Source organism: Phodopus roborovskii, unplaced genomic scaffold (genome assembly GCF_943737965.1).
Source record: "Phodopus roborovskii unplaced genomic scaffold, PHOROB, whole genome shotgun sequence".
In the NCBI taxonomy this organism is placed as follows: Eukaryota; Metazoa; Chordata; class Mammalia; order Rodentia; family Cricetidae; genus Phodopus; species Phodopus roborovskii.
The window spans coordinates 12,613,463-12,629,451 of record NW_026126636.1 but is presented as its reverse complement, the minus strand read 5'-3'; the positions used below and the strand labels follow the sequence as shown (position 1 = coordinate 12,629,451).

The 15,989-nt window shown below is 41.7% G+C and overlaps 2 protein-coding genes across 2 annotated transcripts; both read right to left on the bottom strand.

The window, feature by feature from the left end:
• Nucleotides 1–1,014, bottom strand: LOC127238696 (vomeronasal type-1 receptor 4). The gene has a single exon (XM_051207364.1). It carries the CDS (start codon nucleotides 943–945, stop codon nucleotides 1–3), a length of 945 nt encoding a protein of 314 aa, XP_051063321.1. The 5' UTR covers nucleotides 946–1,014.
• A 10,762-nt stretch (nucleotides 1,015–11,776) lies between these two features.
• On the bottom strand, nucleotides 11,777–12,724 carry LOC127238683 (vomeronasal type-1 receptor 4-like). The gene has a single exon (XM_051207351.1). The coding sequence runs from the start codon at nucleotides 12,722–12,724 to the stop codon at nucleotides 11,777–11,779; it is 948 nt and encodes a 315-aa protein (XP_051063308.1).
• Nucleotides 12,725–15,989: the final 3,265 nt, after the last annotated feature.

Below are 15,989 nucleotides of genomic sequence, written 5' to 3'. Positions count from 1 at the left end.
TCAGTCACCGGATGGTCTTTGCAAACAGGTAGCTCTTAGTGTTGATAAAGAAGAAAAAAACTGTGAAATCATTCTATTATTGCTCATCAGTAAAAATGGGCAGAGAGTGGGGTAGACTGATGACACAATCACAACAATTGCCCCCAGTGTTGGCCTTCTTTCATCTATATAAGATCCAGAAAGGGTGATGAAGTTGTTCAACCAATAGAAGAACACAAAACAGCTCACCAGCAACAAGATGCTGTGAGTGGCTCTGCGTTCAGGAGATGGCTGGCAGGAGAGGCTTATGCTGTGGAGATGCTGGGCTCTCTTGCGGTGTCTGTAGAGGAGAGTCACCATATACAGGCTGGTCCATATCATGATGGCCATAAAGAAGACGTCTCCTATTATGATAACACTCAGGAAAAAATCTTCATTGGGGTCATTCGGTATTCTTTTACAGTAAACATGAGAATATCTATACTCAACATCCGTGTAATTGAATTTTGATATCACAGTCTTAATGGTGTGCACATACATGAGCAGGTTGATGAACCAGGAAAACAGGAAGGAGCAGAAAGTCCACATCGGGAGCTTAGGCTTAAGCCACGCCCACTTAGAATAACTGGGAGTGATGGTGATGGCTTGAAATGTGCTCAGAATAGAGGTGGTGCAGATGGACATACCCCGGGTGACTCTGAACACAAATAAAACTGCCTTACAGCCAGCATCGTCCAGGAAATGTCTTACTCCGAAGGACGCCATGACATATGATATCGTAGAGAATATGATCGTCAATACATTGACTATCATAAGGTGAATGAAAATAAGGTTGATGGGTCTGCTAAAGTGAGCTTTGACTAAGAAGCTGTAGACATACAGCATGAGGAGCAATGAGTTTCCTATGACACCCAGGCAAAGCTCGGGTAGCAAGAAACCCACCAAGATGGTGTCGCTTGGAAACATTATCTCAGTGATGCTTTAGATATTATTAGGCTTGTCAGGCCTCCAGTGAAAACTCAGTGGACTGGATTATAAAACTACATACTGATGTTTGTGGGAAAATATACTGATTGACCCTCCAGGAGGAGGGAGGTCAGAGAAATGTCAAAGTCCTTTGTTTTTCAGGTCCAGATGTGGTAACCCCTGGGAACTACATTCCAGGGAGTCTTGAGAACCTCAGAGGACAGAAGTTGTTGAAGTACGTGGTCTCAATGCACACATCTTCTGAATGCTGTTATATTAAGTATCAGGATCTGTTAATAACCTGGATGGCAAATTTTCATGTTATAAATAGTTTTTATTCAGTAGATCATACTGTATATTTTAAAAGCCCTGTTTGAAAGTTCTGATCTTTCCCAAGAAGAGTGTGTAAAAGGCACAGTAACATGGATATTTACACATCTTTATAGTTCCAATTGCATGCAAAAATCTTCCAAGGTATTTACCTTTAAAATCCCAACTGTTTGTAACTCCAGTTCCAGAGAATCTGATACCTTCTGGACTCTGTGGGCACCAGACATGCATGAACCACATAAACACACATTCATGTAAAACCCCTGTACATATAAAATAAAAGAATAAAAAAAAACAATTTTCCACAAAAGCAGATTTCCCATTTGTGTTTTGCCAGTCTTTGGCCACTAGCAAATATCTGAAGCATTTTAAAGGGGCTCGGTCCCTGTGTAGAGCTGCTCAATGTGAGGGGACAATTTTACTACACATGCTCCAGTGTTGAGCACATTTTTCTGTCACTAATTTTATTATTTGCAGGAAATGAACAGAACTATAGATCATTGTGTTAGGCAAAATAAAACACTTCTCACAAAGATAAACACCATGTATGTCCTCACATGCGGAATCTGGTAAAGAAATTTACAAACTCAATAGGGAGACTCTTAGCTTGAGAACCTCAAAAGACAGAAGGCATTGAAGCAGAAATGGAGATTGGAGCCAGGCATGGTGGGGCATGCCTTTAATGCTAGCACTTGGGAGGCAGAGGCCGGAGATCTCTGTGAGTTCGAAGCCAGTCTGGTCTACAGAGTGAGTTCCAGGACAGGCTCCAAGGCTACACAGAGAAACCCTGTCTCAGGGGGAAAAAAAAAAAAGGAAAGAAAAGAAAGAAATGGAGGTTGGAGAGTGATACAGAAGGGAACAAAGGGAGAATATAAAGAAAGTCACGTTTGTGCATGTAATTAGATGCCATAATAAAATATACAAGCATTAGGAGCTAGCGGGCCCCTGACTGATAGCTGGGAATCCAGCATGGGACTGACTCAGCCCCCCCTGAATATGGTCTCAGCCAGAAGGACTGAGCAGTCTAAGGGACCTCAGACAGTGGAGCCAGGATGTATCCCTGGTGCACAAAAGGACCTTGCGAACACATCCCCCATGGAGGGATAACTGCCTTAATCTAGAGACAGGAGAGAAGCCCTAGTCCCTACTTCAAATGACCTAACAGATCTACATGACCCCACCTGGATGGCATTCCCCTACATATGGAATTGGGGTGGGGGATGGGAGGGGAGGGTGGTTAGGGTGCATGTGAGAGGGCAGAGAGGGTAAAAGGGAGGGAGGGAGGGGAAACTGGGTTTGACATGTAAAATAATAAATTAAATAAAAAAATTAAATAAAAAATATACAAGTATGGTGTTTGTCAAGACCTATCAATAAATTAACAACAATAACAACAACAAAAGCCAAGTGGACTAAACAGACTAAATGTATGATTTTATTTCTTTCCTTTCTTTTTTCTTTTTGGTTTTTCCAGATAGGATTTTGAAAGGGGTAAACTAATAAAGGGACCAGACCCTCACTCAGCCCCCTGCTTTAGCAGCCATGACAGACTACAGAAAAGACATACAGGCCTCTGACTCAGCACACGACACAAAGAAACTTCAGATCCCCAGCCTCCGGGAGCCTAGGGCCAAAACTGAACACAAAGAAATTCCAGACCCTCCCCTCCCCCAGCCTCCTAGATGCTTGGTTCCTGGAAACTGTTTTGCCACAAAAGAAACTCCAGCGGAGACCAAAACCTCCCCTGTAGTCTCCAGGTTACGGTTCTAAAAACTATTGGTATCTATGAACAACAGGCCACCTGCAGGTAACAAGACAAAGCCATAGAAGCCACAGAATGTTCCCTCTCAGCATTGACCAATGAAAATAATTGGTGCACAGGTATTTTATGCCAAAATAATGACTTTGAGAATTTCCCTTGATTGTTCCCCAAATATCAACCAATCAGAAGCCAACCCATACCTACTGATGGAATCCCGTGATTTTTGCCTTTAAAACCCTGACAGTACACAGGGAGCTCCCTTCCTCTGGTGGCTGCTGTGTTGGCCAGCTAGACGAGGTCCCTGTCATGGTTGGATGAACAATAACCCTTATGCATTTGCATCAGTGGGTCTGTCTCTCCCTGGTGGTCTTTGGGGATCTTCATGACTTGGGCACATTGGGCACAACAGGTTTCTCTGTGTAGCCCAGACTGTCCTTGAACTCACTCTGGAGACCAGGCTGGCCTGGAATTCGTAGAGATCTATCTGCCTCTGCCTCCTGAGTGCTGGGATTAAAGGTGAACACCACTGCTTGGCCATTTCCTTTATTTCATATGTCTGGATGTTTTGCTTGCATGTGTATCTGTGCACTGTGTGTGTAGTGCTTCAGAGGCCAAATCCCCTTGAACCTGAGTTACGGATGGATGGTTGTTAGCAGCCATGTTGTTGCAAACTGAACCCAAGTCAGTGCTCTTAACCACTGAGCTATCATCATCTTTCCAGCCCCTTTGTCATTCATGTGTGTGTGTGTGTGTGTGTGTGTGTGTGTGTGTGTGTGTGTGTGTGTGTTTGAGACAGGGTTTCCCTGTGTATCTTTGGAGCCTGTCCTGGAACTAGCTCTGTAGAGCAGGCTGGCCTCGAACTCACAGAGATCCACCTGCCTCTGCCTCCCGAGTGCTGGTATGAAAGGTGTGCACCACCAACACCCAACCCCTTGTCTTGTTTTAAACATTCAAATTGAATCCTTATTTTATTTTTTAAGTAATATGCATATATTTCATTTTGGGGATTATAAAATAATCACATCAATTCACCTTCCCTTTCCTCCCTCGAAACCCTCTATGTACCTCTCTTCCTCTCTTTCAAATTCATAACCTCTTTAATTGCTGTTATGTACATTCATATAATGTATGTATGTATGTAATTCTTAAGTACATAAATACAACCCGCTTGCCTTGTATAATGTTACTTGTTTTCAGGGATGACCATTTGGTATTAGACAACCAATACCAAATTTGGTTGCTTCCACCAGCATCATTCCTTGCATTCCCAAGTCTTTAAGTACAGAACATTTAAATTTGTGTAAAAATGCTGGGCAGTGGTGGCACATGCCTTTAATACCAGCACTCAGGAGGCAGAGGCAGGTGGATCTCTGTGAGTTCAAGGCCAGCCTGGTCTACAGAGCGAGTTCCAGGGCTACCTCCAAAGCAATACAGAGAAACCCTGTCTCAAAAAACCAAATAAAATAAAAATAAATTTGTGTACAGAAATATTATGACACTATATATATATATATATATATATATATATATATATATAAAACAAACTTAGAAAATTGCAAGAAAATAATGAATTATTGCAATGAGGTATTTGAGAAGTCTTACAGTATTCAACAAAACTAACCGACTTAAGAGCCTTTAAGAGATCTGAGTGAGGCCACTTAATTTATTTTTTGGTTTTAACAGGGTCCCCCTAAGTATCCCTGGCTATCTAGACTATGTAGATGAGACTGGCCTCATATTGGCCTGTTTTTTACCTCCCAATTCCACCGCACCCAGCCTTGATACCATTTATATCCTTAACATAGGTAAAATCTTAAAGCACTATCACCACAAATACAGATCTGTCTCTATCAGACACACAGGAAGTGGGTGATAAACGACAACACTGAGGGGCTCGAGAGATGGCTCAGAGGTTAAGCACACTGGCTGCTCTTCCAGAGGACTTGAGTTGAATTCTCTGCAACTACATGGTAGCTCACAACCATCTATAATGTACACATATTAAGTAAATAATTCTTTGAAAAGAAAGGTCTCTTGCAGTTCAAGTTCTATGCTTGAAAAAAACAAACAACAACAACAAAAACAAAACTGAAAGCCATAGCTCCTTTTGCAGAAGAGTTTCATTTTTTTGGTAGTAATTATGAATTCTACATCAATTACACAAGTATTTCTCAATATGCTGAAAACAAAAATCACATATTAGCAATCACGTAAAGAAAAACTCCACCATGAAAGTGAATTACAGAGTGCCTGTGTCAGGAATATGTATTGATAATGGATGAGAGGTTTGGAGATGCAATGACGTTGAAAGGGAAATTAAAAATGGACTCAAGTAGGGCATTGAAGGGAAAGATAAACGTGGTGTAATAGGAACCAACTGAGAATCAGATGTGAATTTAAAGTCAGTCCTGGGTAGAGATAGCATCAGGATTAAAATGTTGGGGCAGGCTGGGCAGTGGTAGTGCACACCTTTAATTCTAGCACTTGGGAGGCAGAGGATGCAGATCTCTGTGAGTTCAAGGCCAGTCAGGTCTACAGAGTTAGCTCCAGGATAGTCAGGACTGTACAAAAACAAACAAAATAGTTGGGGCTGAGCTAGGCATGGTGGGGTTCACCTTTAACCCAAGCACTCAGGAGGCAGAGTCAGGTGGATCTCTGAGTTTAAGGCCAACCTGGTCTACAGAGTGAGTTCCAGGGCAGCCAGGTTTGCACCCTGTCTCAAAAAACAAACAAACAAACAAACAAACAAACAAACAAACAAACATGATTCAAATAGTAACTGCAAAACTACAAATTTGTTACAATCACCTATGCAACCCTTTTTGGAAGTGAATGAAAGGACAAATTTCTGAGCTGTAGCTTCTCTTGCAGGATTTTAGAATTATTGAGAGAAATAAGTGCCGATGCTCCTCATGAAATAGAATCATTGTCTAGAACACATGCAAATAAATAAAAGGAAGAAAATAGGGAAACTATTAGGGATTAAAGACAAGGATTGTTAAGAAAAACAAAAAAGAAACAATTAAGCCAGGCGGCAGTTAGAGAAACCCTGTCTTGAAAAAAAAAAAGATACAATTACATTAACTTGAAAGAAAATATGAGGCAAAGAAATCTGAAAGAAACCCCAACTCTACCACAGGCTAGACTGGAGAAGGAGAAGAGTGCCATGAGCATACTTCTCTCTGCTCTGAGGGCTGCGTTCTGGGAGCCTTCCTCACAGCAGGGTGAATCACACAGCCATGACATGTCTTGGAAAGACTGCATAGCAGGAGCCATGACTAAATCAAGGCAAGGACAGCATGATGACAGGACTCTTCCTCCCAGTGGATGTGAGCCAGTTTGTCACCCATGGCGTCAAAGACCTTGTTGACTGCATGTCGTTTGAAGCGCCCAAGAGGAAAACACCTCCCTCCCAGATGCAACAGGAATCTCAGATGACTTTAGCAGGCTGAGTGTGAAGTCTACACGCGGAGATGTGAGTTTCCCCAAGGTGAACTCTTAACAGAAAGTAAACTTGAGGACTGAGGTGTCATTAAAAGTTTTAAGACAATGATGGCAATTATCACAGCTGTTAGAGCAAGCTGAGCTCTGAGCAGGGCTGCGGGGAACATTTCACACTGTTTCATTGGAGGCGATCATGCCTTCTACTCTTAAAGAATTTTTATTTCATTTTATTTTATGGACATTTGTGTGAGGGTTTCAGATCCACTGGAACTAGAGTTACAAACAGTTGTGAGCTGCCTTGTAGGTGCTGGGAATTGAACCCAGGTCCTCTGGAAAAGCAGCTAGTGCTTTTAAGTGGTGAGCCATTCTCTCCAACCCTGTGCCTTTTGATCTTACAGTGTATTTTAAGGTTCCATAGAGAACAGGACACCGTACTAAGAGTTTTATTTTGATCACATAATAGGTGCATTAGTCACGACTCTATCACATGCTTTGCTGAAGAATAGAGTTTTACTCTGAGATCACTCAGTTTTGCAAAACAGACAGTAGTAGTTAGTCTGTCTTCCAAATACATATGACTGTTTCTACAGACAAGTCTTCAGGCAGCCTGGATAAGAGAAACTTCTTATCAACAGATGTGGATGGTTGATAGGTGTCTTCATAAATATTCAAAGTACTGAGAAAAACTGGCCATTAAGTCTCGATACCTAAACATGGTATGTGTCCATCCTCTCTAAGACCCAGGTAATACTGGGAAGAGAGGGGCAGAGATTGTAAGATCCAGAGAAGCAATGTCATCAGACATAAAAGAGACAGTGAAAAAGGAGGGATGGCTGGGTATAGTGGGTCCCTTTAACCACAGCACTTGGGAGGCAGAGGCAGGCAGCTTTCTGAGTTCAAAATTAGCCTGATGTACATGGCAAATTCAAGTTCAAGGGCAGTCAATTCTGCACGGTGACCCTGTTTCTCTCTCTCTCTCTCTCTCTCTCTCTCTATATATATATATATATATGTATATATATACACATATATAGACTAGACACACACACAAGAGAAGTGACTAGAAATAGGGATCACTGGGAATGAAAAGGGAATTAGACAAGGTAGTAGGAAGTATATAAGCACAAAGACGATATTCATAGATGAAAGACATATAAATTAAACAATTACAAAGGCTTACATGCTTCAGGTGCGTCATTGAACATCTTTTTGTTTTTGTCAGGGTCTCTCTACAGAGTCCTGGCTGTCCTGGGACTCACAATGTAGATCAGGCTGGCCTGTAACTCTCAGAGATCCGCCTGCCTCTGCCTCCTGAGTGCCAGGATTAAAGGCGTGCACCACCACTGCCCAGCCAATTGAGTCATATTATAATGTGTAAACATACTACATTTTCCTCATCCATTTATGAGCTGATGGAGATCCAGTTTGATTCTATTTTATAACTTTTGTGAATGTTGTTAAAATTGCATTAATTCTCTCCAATCTTGGATTTTTCTCAGGTATATATTAGTTGTTCAACTATAAGAACACAGAAACATGGTACTGGGTGTGGCTTGTGTGCAGGGCATGGCTGGAAGGAAGGATTGAGGTGTGGAGATGCTGGGTTCTCTTGTGTCTATAGAGGAGAGTCATCACATAGAGGCTGGTCCACATCATGATGGCCACAAAGAGACCTCTAATTAGTGTGTTAAGAGATAACCCTGGACCCATGGCTCCCCGGTTAAGAGCACTTGTTGCTCTGGCATTGGACCCTGGTTCAACAGCCAGCACCCACATAGTGGCTCACAGCCATCTGTAATTCCAGTTACAGGGGATCTGGCTCCCCCTGCTTGCAGGTGCTGGCACAGCATGCACGTGATGCAGGCAAAGCCCCAACAGAAATGGACTATCTGAAAAAAAAGAAATTCTGGATTTCTGTGAAACCTAACTTCCTGGATTCACAATAAACCAGAGAATATCTATGACCACATATAAACCTTATTCTCTTGTCTCGTAAGCCTGTTTTTAAAATGACATTTTATTTATTTATTGTTTTGAAAATTGCATACGGTCTATCTTGATCATGTCCACTTACCATTCCAACTCTCTCAAATTTCCCTTAGCGTCCTCCAAACACATCTCTCTCCTAACTTTATGTGCTTCTTTTTCTCTTTTTAAAAATTTTAACTCATTTCATCCACTCCGTGCTGCCCACATGCTCATGGGTGTGAGGCCATTCACTGGGGCACGGACAGTACCATGGCCACACTCCTATGGAAAAATGCCTCTCCTTTTAGTCGCCATCAACTGCCAATAGCCCCAGATATATGACTGGGGCTTTAGGAGACTCTCTCTCATCCCTGCTGGGTTTTAAAAATTTTTTTTTCATACAATATATTTTGATAATTTTTCCCCCTCTCTGCCAACTCCTTCAAGACCCTCCTCACATCCCCATCCAACTTCATGTTCTCTCTGTCCCACCTCTTTCCAAAACAAAAACAAAGAATCAAAAGCAAACTTTTGGCTGTTGTGAGCCCCTCACCCCCATGGTTCTGGGAACCAAACCTGGGTCCTCTGGAAAGGCAGCAAGAGCTCTTAACTGATGAGCCATCTATTGAGCCTTTTGAAAAAATCTTTTCCTATGCTTTTTTTTAAATGTTATGTATTTGAATGCTTTTTATGAATAAATGTATGTGTACCACATGCATGCCTGGTGTTGGTGGAGGTCAGAAGGGACATCCAGAGCCCATGGAACTGGAGTTAACAGATAGCTGTGAGCCACAATGTAGGTGCTAGGAATTGAACCTGGGTCCTCTGCAAGAGCAATAAGTGCTCTGAACCACTAAGTCATATCTCAAGTCCCTCAATTTTTTTTATTAATTCTTTGAAAAATTGATTCAGGCTGTGGTGACACATGCCTTTAATCCCAGCACTTGGGAGGCAGAGTCAGGCAGATCTTTGTGAATTTGAGGCCAGTCTGGTCTACAGAGGGAGTTCCAGGACAGCCAGAACTACACGAGGAACCCTGTCTTGAAAGAGAAAAAAGAAAAGAAAAATTCATATAATGTGTGTTTGATCTTCTTTACTCTTTTAAAAATTGTTTATTTGCATTTTATGTGCATTGGTGTTTTGCCTGCATCTATGTCTGTGTGATGGTGTTGGATCACCTGGAACAGGAATTACAGACAGTTGTGAGCGGCTGTGTGGGTACTGGGAATTGCAGCCAGTGCTCTTAACCACTCAGCCATTGATCCAGCCTTCTCGTTCTTCACTCCTTCCCCCTTTCCCCCCAGATCTTTCCCTCACTCTTTTCAAGTTCATGTTCTCTTAGAAAGAAATCCAATGGGTCCAGTTTGTGCTATCCATATACTCCTGGGTGTGGGATCATCCACTGGAGAATGGTCAACTCAGTAGGGGCCACAACCTTCAAGAATAACCTCTCTCTCTCTTTCTCTCTCCATCAGAAGCCATCAGTTATCAATAGCTTCCCATCAAAGGGTGGGAACTCATGATGGATCCCATGCTAGAACTTTTAATTCCCCTGATTTTCTGAAGGTCACCACAGAGGCTGTGATTTCGTATTTGCAACAGCCATATGATATCTAGGAGTCAACACCACAGTGTTCTTCATTACTATTCAGCCTTACCTCCTTTATGAGTCTTCTTCGTTGTTCTCTTTTGAGGCAAGATCTCCCATGGGACATGGCTATCACCAGTTAGGCTCTGTTGACAGGCCTGGGAGGATCGGAAATCATGGTGTCTTCACTTTTTTTTTTTTTTTTTTTTTTTGTTGAGACAGGGTTTCTCTGTATTATTTTGGAACCTGTCCAGGAACTCGCTCTGTAGACCAGGCTGGCTTCAAACTCAGAGACCCGCCTGCCTCTGCCTCCAAGTGCTGGGAGTAAAGGCGTGCGCCACCACTGCCTGGCTGTCTTCATATTATTGCTGCAGCTACAGACGCATGGCCCCCATGCCTTGGTCCTTACCTGGATGCTGAGGGTCCCATTAGGGCCTCATAATTTTGCAGAAAGATCTTTGTGGTCTGTTTATGCGGACCATTTTGGGTAAATGCCAAAGAATGTTACAGCTGGGTCACAAAGTATTTTTTTTATTTATTTAAACTATTATTTATGGTTTGTGTGTATATGGTCAGGACTGACAATTCTGCTTTGAATGACCCATAATTGGGGGACTCATACCTGGGAAAAACTAGTTCTTCTTCAAGCTGTCATTGTCTATAGTTTTCTGTCTGGGGATGGGCTCTCACAAAATATGAGTACTGATGGCACACACATATGTATTCGCGCATACACGCACACACACATATATATATAATCATAATAATAATCAAAGAAAAAGAAGCTGTCACCTTGAGAGTAGGGGTCTTGGGAGGGGTTTGAGGAAGAGCAGCCGGGAGGGTCTGGTATGAGGAAAGAGATGGGGGAAAGTAATGCCATTCTGATTGGTATAAGATGGAATTTCACTGGAGTTTTGATTTGTATTTATTTGATGGCTAGTATATCTAAATACACATGCTGATCAGGTAGTCTTTGTGCATTTAGGGACACACACACACACACACACACACACACGCACACGCACGCACACGCACGCACATGCACGCACACACACGCGCGCGCACACGTATGTAACAAGAATTAATGGAAAAAGAGGCCACGAGTTTGAAGAGAGGAGAGAGAGGCATATACAGGAGAGTTTGAAGGGAGGCAAAGGAAGGGAGAAATGCTGTAATCATATCACAATTTCAAAAATGAAAGCAATGATTAAAAGCATACTAAAATACTAAAGAACAATGGGTGACTCAGAGCAAGCTATGGGACAAGGACCTCCATTACATCCCTGTCAGTTATACCGCAAAAGCGTCTTGGCTACAGCAGAATCGTGGTGGATAACAGGTAACACAGGAAAATTTATTTGTTCAATGGTTAAAAGATATTCCTTAGGATAGAACACGTCACAAAAAAACATAACTCAAGCACAAAAAGCATTTTAAAATTTTATTAGAAGTATTTTAATAACAAAAAAGCAAGAAGTAGAATATTGTTCAAAATACTTAAAATATATTCATTTTGTCCAAAGGGTCATAATGTGAGTGGGTAGTAAGTGTTAAAGTTATTAAAATTATGTACACAGAGCTATATTCAAGAAAAATGTTAACTACGTGAATTTTAATAGAGAACAGAATGTTAAGTTATAATAAGGCCATATCAGGTATTCACGATTTACATTCAAATTCTTTGTCCCATGGAAATCATTAAGACAGTTTTCCAATGATGAGAAAGTGTGGGTTTGAGCTCAGTCATGGAGTGCTCTTTGAAAGCAGGTCATCCTCATAACAGAAAAGGAAGAAGTGAATTGCAAAATATGTTTGTTATTCTTCATCAGTAAAAAAGGACAGATGGTTGGGTAGCATGTTGCCAAAATTGCATTAATTCCATCCAAGTCTGGAATTTTTGCTTGCATATAAATACCAGAAAGGGTGATGAAGTTGTTCAACCAATAGAAGAACACAAAACAGCTCACCAGCAACAAGATGCTGTGAGTGGCTCTGCGTTCAGGAGATGGCTGGCAGGAGAGGCTTGTGCTGTGGAGATGCTGGGCTCTCTTGCGGTGTCTGTAGAGGAGAGTCACCATGCACAGGCTGGTCCATATCATGATGGCCACATATAAGAAATCACGAATGAATATGACACTTAAAAGTGACCCCGGGTTTCGGTTTCCAAAGTTCTTGTTTTGACAGTAAGGATCCAAATATCCACTGCCAACATGAGTAACATTGGTTTTGGCTATTACCATTGGAATCATATATGCATAGATGAGTATGTTAATGACCCAGGAGCAAAGCAAGGATGAAAAAGTCCACTTAGAGAGTTTAGCCTTAAGCCATGCCCACTTAGAATTACTGGGAGTGATGGTGATGACTTGAAATGTGCTCAGAACAGAGGTGGTACTGATGGACATACCCCGGGCGACTCTGAATATAAATAAAACTGCCATGCAGCCAGCATCGTCCAGAAATCTGGTTACTCCAAAGGATGACATGATGTGTGAGATCAACGTGAATATGATCATCAGGACATTAACTATTGCCAGGTGCATGAAAACAGAATCGATCAGCTTCTTAAAACGAGGCTTAAAGAGCAGAGTGTAAGCATATAAAATAAACAGTAATGAGTTCCCTGTGACACCAACACATAATTGAGATATGAGGAAGACCCCCAAGATGGTGTTACTTGGAAGCATGATAATGTGTGTCAGGTTTGTTAGTCCTAGAGGGACAGCCAAAAGGACTGTATATAAAACTACATTTGGAATGGCATTTGTGGGAAAATATAATGATTGACAGCTCAGGAGCAGAACTGACAAGTGATGGATGTCCAATTCCTATCTTTTGGCAGGGCTTCTTTGTGTCTCGAGGCTGTTCTGGAACTTGCTCTGTAGACTAAGCTGGTCTCGAACTCACAGAGATCCACCTACCTGTGCCTCCTGAGTGCTGAGATTAGAGATGTGTGCCATCAGCCCCTGAAGAAATGTCCAACTACTCCTTTCAATGTTAGGTTCAGAGATGACGTCTTAGCAACGGCATTCGGGGATTCTTGACCATCTTAGAGGGTAGAATAAAATGTTGGAGAGCAGGGTCAAATCCCAAACACTCTGAGTTCATGTCAGGCAGAAGGATACGCTGATCTATGTGAAAGCCAAATTTGCACGTTATAAGGCCTGTAATAAAAGTTTTTTATTTTATGCGTGTGGGTGCTTTGCCTGCATTCCTGTGCACTATACACATGCTTGGGAATCCAACCCTGGCACTCTGGAAGAGCAGCCAATGGTCTTTAACAGTTGAACCATCCCTCCAGTCCCCAGGAATTTATATTCATCAGCTGATATTTTTGCTTAAGCCAGGTATCAATGTAATCATGTTTACAACAACATTTGTTTCTTACACATAGATACGAATGTGTGCAGTGAAGGTCGGTGTTTTGGATGCACGTATGTTTCTTCTGTTGGTTAGTGTTGACTAAATCCTTGGACTTTCCATGTGGGGTGCATCATCTCCAGTTTCACCTTACAGGTTAACCAGCAGTGTTCCGTGGGATGTCACTGCCTTTAGCTGATATGTGGAAAGCAAAGGCAAGGGTAAGGCTACAAATCCCACAGCGCTGAGCACATCCTCACCAAAATGTGTTTTCTGTGACATTTGGTGGTCAAATCAATCAGGCAGATTCTGATTGATAAGCCCCCTGTCTCAGAGACTTATATGTTTGGGTATTGCAACAGAATTCTATTTCCATTCGGTGATTTTTTTTCTGCATTCCTATTGCAGAAGCAAAGATCTCACGTCCACAGTTACACAGAGAGAATGGCACAGATACGATACTCCCGAAATTTGACCCCATTATTGTTATACACGTCATGTTCAGTGGATTTGGAGGGGTACTCTATGTTAATTTTAGACCCATTCCTCCACTGACCTAACTATTTCTATCCCCTTAAATACAGCCCTTTCTTCTTTGGTGGACACGTATGTACTCCTCAACAGTCTCTTTGATTCTCACAAGGTCTTTCAGACTTTTCCCAATGTGCGGATCTGAATTTTCTCCACGCACCACAAATCTGCGTCTTGACACGAGCCCCTAGGACAGTGAAGATATTCTAGTGTGAGTAGATGGCTTAAATAATGCCATCGCCTGGGATATTGTCCTCCCATACTCTCAGTCACTTCTCACGTCAATGTTTCAGTTTGCTTCCTGCCTGTCACTATTTGCCATCATTATCTTTTATATAGGTAAACAGCACCCACCATCCTTAAGCTTTGAAAACTCATCTCATCTCTCCTGTGCCTTAGGGCCCTTTCAGACCCACATTTATTTCCCTGGGATCACTCACATCTCCCCAAGTTTTGCCCTGGATTGGTAGTCATCCTCCTCACCACATACCTGAGATTTGTTTTTACTCATCTTTGCTCCTTGCTCTGTATCTGCTCTAAATGCCCTAACTTGTCGTTCTTTTGTGACTCAGCACAGTCCTGAAGATCCCCTCCACTAACCCTGTTGTTAGTGTGTTGTCCTGCTAAGAATAAGAGGTCTGGGATAAAATGCCAGACTGTCATGTGAACCCAGATAAGACAGACTCACTCTATTGCTTGCACAGGAAAATGCTATTGATGGAAAATGGAATCACAAAAGAGTAGCATGCACTATTTTTGATATTCAATAAATGAAAATTTCTGGCCTGTACTGGTACATGGCTTTAATCCCAGCACTTGGGATCCAGAGGCAGGTGGATCTCTGTGAGTTCAAGGTCAGCCCTGACTACAAAGCTAGTTTCTGGACATCCAGAGAAATACAGAGAAACAAACCCTGCTTCGAAACAAAACAAAACAAAAGCAAAATGAAAAATGGAAAAAAACAAACAAACAAAAGAAAATGAAATTTGAATACTAAAGAAGCGATTAAAAAAAAAAACCCAGGGCAACTGCTATCAATAAGTAAAAACATGTGAATTTGAAATAAGTATTATTACACTTAATTGCATACACCTGTTAAATCCTCAAAAATAAAGAAAAATTACAATAAAAACTTAAACCACAACATAGATGCAGATGCAATAAAAAAACAGAGCAATAACCTATCCAGTTGTGTAAAAATGTGTATAAGTAATGGGAAAGTATAGTGATACTTTTAATTCAGTCACACTCACAGTCCACAAAACACAGGTGACACGTATTACTTGGAACTGGCTATTTGAATTTTACTGAGAGCAAAATTGCAAACGTCCTTTTTTTTTTTTTTTTTTTTTTTTCTTTCTGTGAATGAAACTGTCAGCATGGAGAAGAAAGAAGGAAAAAAAATCCACATTTTGGCTGAGCGCTAAAAGAGTCCCCATTTTGCTGCAGTGCAAATATATCAGGCACAATGGAGGGGCAAAAGGTCCCCCATGCAAGTGAGCATCTGCCCACAGCTGGAGTGTTTCAACGAACATGAGAAAATTTAGTTTTTACAGACTTGTGTATACTGTATGCAAGATACAACTCTCACTAAAAGAAAGATGCAACATTTTAAAAACTGGAAGAACATTTCAATCTGACTGATGCCAATTCTCCCCTTAGATAAGCTGTATTTAGCAAAAGCAATATTGCATAAATAATTGAAAACGGCCGGGCGTTGGTGGCTAATTCCAGGACTGGCTCCAAAGAAATACAGAGAAACCCTGTCTTTTAAAAAAAATGAAATGAAAAAATGGTAAAAATATATACTGAACAAAAAGAATAAAAACAGAGATATTCTAAAATGCCAAAAATAGTAGAGAAAGATAAATCTGAAAGGCAGAAGCAAAACCCAAAGTGTGAGGGCTGGTGGACTGGGGGAGAAGAGAGGAAGAGTGGAAATGTGGCCATACCCACCTCTCACTCTTGAGTGCTGAGGGCTGGGGATCCTTGTTGAGGGCAGTGTGAATCCCAGGTGCTGGCAGGAAGCATCACAGGTGCAAGGCATCTTGGGAAGGCTGT

Coding starts and splice junctions, on each gene's coding strand:
- LOC127238696 (XM_051207364.1), bottom strand. CDS start 945: ATGTTTCCAAGCGACACCATCTTGGTGGGTTTCTTGCTACCCGAGCTT.
- LOC127238683 (XM_051207351.1), bottom strand. CDS start 12,724: ATGCTTCCAAGTAACACCATCTTGGGGGTCTTCCTCATATCTCAATTA.